General features: G+C 61.0%; 1 protein-coding gene across 1 annotated transcript; it reads right to left on the reverse strand.

Moving 5' to 3' along the window:
• Nucleotides 1–3,391: 3,391 nt before the first annotated feature.
• Nucleotides 3,392–4,705, reverse strand: GPR3 (G protein-coupled receptor 3; the record flags this gene model as incomplete). The annotated part of the gene is made up of 1 exon (XM_025198626.1): nt 3,392–4,705. A coding segment is annotated over one exon (912 nt), but the record flags the coding sequence as incomplete, so codon positions are not given.

Here is a 4,705-nt window from a genome sequence, read left to right on the forward strand (position 1 = left end):
AGCTGCCCGTAGTCCTGGCACAGGGCTGGGCAAGCAGGCAGGGTCCGAGGGCACCGGCACTGCCCCGGGGATCGGACGCAGCCCAGGCTGCACGGCTGAATCCAGTGGATCTGCTTCCTTAGGCATCCAGCTCGCTGCCCGCTGGGCACGTCCAGCCAGTCCATCTTGCCACTGGGCACGGAGAGCCTACCCCTGCCCCGTCCGAGGGACGGCAACCAGGGGCCCGACATGTCTCAGGCCACATCATGGCCACGCTGAACCCGTGGGTTACTTACATGATATTTTTATTCTGCCCCCATGGGAATGGGCCCATCTCCGGCGTTGGCCCAGGGCTGCCCTGGGATGGGTGCAGCTTGTGGACTGTCTGTGAGGTTCGGGCCCCCGCAGCACAGCTGGGCACAGCTGGCACGCACCGACCGACTCAGCCGCAGGTGGGAAGGAATCCAGCTGCAGGTAGGAAACGCTTGATCCCGACCGTCTCCCTCCGTGCGGGGAGCTGGCTGCTGGATTTGTCACCGCTGACGGGGTGCCTGGTTGCAGCGGGAGGGGTGTAGCCACAGCCCTGCTCTGCTTTGCAGTGCACGCGGGGGTGCAGCCCCCACCCTGGGGAGCCAGGCTGCTCCTAACACCGTCCACACCACTTCCTAAGACCCCCCCGGGCCAATTTGGGATCCTCTCTTGTGCCCAGGCCTGGCCCTAGCTAGGGTGGGGGGCCTGCCTCCAACGGCATGGCTGATGGGAGCTGTGCTCACCTGCCAGCGGGTCCGAGAGCCTGGGCGAGGGGCCTGGGGTGCTGAGCCGGGTGCAGCTGCAAAGCGAGCTGTAGCCAGCCCTGCGTCCCCTGGCAGGGGGTGGGGGCATGGGGTGGCTTGGTCCCAGGACGTGAGCCAACCAGGGGTCGAGGGGCTCCCTTGGGGAGCTGGGGGCGCTGCTCTGGTTGACCTCTCCCCACCCTCGGGGGCTGCTTTTGCCCCGGTGCAAGACCACCCCTCAAGGTGTCGTGCCACCCGGCCCCTCCAGACTCACCCTTGCCCCGTGCCCTCACTCCCGTCTCCCATCAAACGCAGCATCGCCGATTCATCGCCCTCGAAGCATGTAGCACATCAGCTCGACTGCGAGAGAAGCCAGAGCTCCGGGTCTTCGGTGGCCCCCGGCTTGAAGGAGGTTCTCCGCGGGACGTTAGCAGTGTAGGGGCTATGAGATGGGGTGGAGCAGTGCCCACTGCCCAGCCCAGGGCCGTGGAGACCAGCCTTCGCGTGGCAGGGCCCTGGGGCACGCACGGTCTGTCGCCGGTGCTCGGGGCAGCCTGGTCTGTGCACCGGGGCTCAGCCACGAGCAATGATGGGAGAGGAGGAGAGAGGGCGGACCCGCTCCAGGGCACTAAATGCCCTTCCCCAGGGCCCTGCGGGTGTCAGGCCCGGCGTTTGCAAGAGCAGGGGAGGAATACGGAAGCTGTGGGCCCGGGCCCTGGGGAGGGCTCCCCCGGCCCGGTACCGCTCACCCCTCATTCAGGATTTGTGGTGGGACGGCTGCAGAGAAGGGCCGCCAAGGGGTCAGGAGCTGGGCGAGCCCGGCTCACGAGGGGCGGCTGGAGCCTGGCTGGGAGGCTGCTCTGCTTTCTGCTCCCCATCCTGCACTCCCTGCCCCGTCAGCTGCTCTGCTTTCTGCTCCCTGCCCCGTCAGCTGCTCTGCTTTCTGCTCCCCATCCTGCACTCCCTGCCCCGTCAGCTGCTCTGCTTTCTGCTCCCTGCCCCATCAGCTGCTCTGCTTTCTGCTCCCTGCCCTGTGCTGCTTGTGCCCTCCCGGATCGGCTGCATGCCGCACAGGGAGGCTGCCTGTGCCCCTGGTAGCCCACAGGCTGTGCCTTGGCCACCCCTGGTTTCACCAAGGCTGCCCGCAGGCCTGGAGGCCGTGGCAGGCCAGGAGCACATTTGCTGCAGCCCCCCTGGGCTGTGCCCTTGCTTTTCCCATCTCTCCTTCCCTCCCAGAGCCAGTGCGGTGCATTGTGGGAGTTGTAGTGCGAAGGCAGAGGTGGCTGTGTTAGCTTTCTCCTTGCGTCGCCCTCTCTCCCTGTGCCCAGGTGCTGATGTTTGCATGGTGGATGCAGAGACCAGCTGCTACGAGTGGGGAAGAAGGTGGCTCCTGCTCCCAGCCTGGAGACCGCCCAAGTGCCCGCTGCACCTTGGGGAGACCCCAGAGCCCCAAGCCAGACACGCTCTAGCCCCCGGCCCGTGGCCGCAGGGCTCACCGCCCCCCACCCTGGTCAGGCCCCAGCTGCGGGCAGCTCTGGGCTCTGCAATTTAAGGAGAGACCAGCGGGGCTCAGAGGTGAGCGACAGAGGGGGTGCAGCTCAGGGCCCCGGGGGTCGGGGCAGTGCTTGGCACAGCTGAAAACCAAGTTGCCTCTGCGAGCTGCTGCCGGGCCCAGACACCTCTAAGCTGGGCCTGGAGACTCGTGGCCCCCCCCGCCCAGTAGCTCCAAAGAGAGTAAAAGCCTCTGTGCTGGGGGCAGCTGGGAAGCAGAAACCCGTTGCAAGGGAGAGGCAGAAACGCCTCGGTGGCTTGGGATGCTTTTGACTGAGGGGGAGAAGCGCTGCCCAGAGCTCGGAGGAAGAGCCCAGGAGCGTTCCCATGACTGAGCAAGAGAAATGCCCCCTGCCCATGCAGCGCCCCTCCCACCCGCCATGAAACAGGCCTGTGTCATATCACAAATTATCTTTATTGTCCCGGGTGATTGTAAACAAGAGCACGGCGCTTCCCCGCCCCGACGGCGCCGGCCGTGCAGCCCAGCAGCAAGAGTTCACGTTGCCCGGGTGCCTCTCGCACGCGCTTCCTCTCCAGGGTTGTGCAGCTCGGAAGAAGGTACAGTACAGCGAACAGCGGTCCCTGGGCGGGCTTGCATTTGGCCAGCACACGGTCTGCCTCCGGCGGGGCAGAAGCATTAGTTAATTCAAGAGTTTCTAGTGCAATGGTTGAGAAAGCAACTCCGATAACCTGAGCCCTTGGATTTCGATAGGCACGGTCTAGTACGACAGTATTCCCTTTTTATTCCAGTCGCATATACACGTCACGGTTAGACACACCACCGGTTCCCAACACGGACCGGTCCCTATTATTCAACATGCAGAAAGGATCCTTCACTATTCTCGGTATTAAACCAGACTGAACGCTAGAGGGCAGCAAATTACACAGTTGGGGGGAAAAAATCTATTGTCTGGAAGAGGCTGGTCATAAATAACAATAAATTAATAAATAATGCATGAATGGTTTAAAAAAAAAAAAACCCAACAAAAACCTGGTGTCTCTCCGGCCCGTCGTTTTTTGGGGAGGGTGAAATGACGGAGCTTTTTTTTTTTTTTTTTTAATGTAGAAAATAACCTTTCTGAGGTCGTTAACAAAGCTGTAGAAAAGCAACCCAAAAAAGAAAATAAAGGATGGAAGGTTTCAGGTTTTGGTGAGAGAGGGACTTTTTCTGTAATAAAAAAAAATAAAATAATTACACGTCTTTAACAAGTTTCAAAGCAAATGCGACGCTGGCTCGGTCTCACGCACACGCTCCTCCAGGCACGCTCGCGCAGGCGCACGTTTCTTATGGATAAAAATAAATATATCTCTATATATTTTTTTTTTCCTTCTGTAAATTCGAAAAGTGGAAAAATAAAGGGAGAGGCTCTCACGCACACCGGGCACCGGGGATCTGGAAGAGAGATGCCTGCGAGAGGGCTCTCAGTCTGTGATTGTGCAAAAAACAGGCCATGGCATGTGCAAATGAGTCTTTGGAGAAGGCTGATGAGCTAGACGTCACTCGGAGATCTGGACCGGAAAGGCATCGTGGTGGAAAAGCACCCGCAGCACACGGTCCACAGCACTTTCTGGATCTCCTGGTTGCGGAAGGCATAGATAACGGGGTTGATCATGGAGTTGTAGGTGGCGGGGAGGATGGTGATGTAGGTGTAGAGAGGCGGGTAGGTGTAATCGCCCAGGAGGCAATAGATGGCAAAGGGCAGCCAGCAGGAAGCGAAGGTGCCTAGGATGATGGCTAGGGTGGCAATGCCCTTCCGGGTGGTGACGTAGTGCGAGGTGGCCAAGAAATGCCTCTGCACGGCGATCTGGTGGGCGTGCCGGCACACGATCTTGCAGATCTGCGCGTACAGCTGGAGCATCACGGCAAAGACCATGAAGAAGGAGACGGAGAGGATGACGAGGTGGTTCTTCGTCAGCGGCTTCACGACGCTGCAGGTGGAGACGTCCTTCAGGCAGTTCCAGCCCATGACGGGCAGCAGCCCGTAGCACACGGAGACCCCCCAGGTCAGGATGAGCATGACGTAAGTCCGGGTGACCGTGTGCTCCGAGTAGTAGGTCAGCGCGTTGTAGAGCGAGAGGTAGCGGTCGATGGTGATGGCCAGCAGGCTGCCCACGCTGGCCGCGAAGGAGGTCACCAGCAGCCCCACAGTGACCAGGTCCACGGCCTGGGACCGGACGCAGTACACAAAGGCAAAGTGGAATATGAGCCCCAGGCCGGCCAGGAGGTCGGCGGTGGCCAGGCTCCCGATGAGCACGAACATGGGCGTGCGGAAGGCCGGCGTGTAGAAGATGATGGCCACCACCACGGCGTTCTCGCAGGAGATGACGGTCCCGGACACGCACAGCACCACGTCCCAGGGGTTGAGGGCGAGCGGGCGCTCCGCGGAGTCCAGGTGCAGGGA

Source organism: Alligator sinensis, unplaced genomic scaffold (assembly GCF_000455745.1).
Source record: "Alligator sinensis unplaced genomic scaffold, ASM45574v1 scaffold337_1, whole genome shotgun sequence".
Lineage (NCBI taxonomy): Eukaryota > Metazoa > Chordata > Crocodylia > Alligatoridae > Alligator > Alligator sinensis.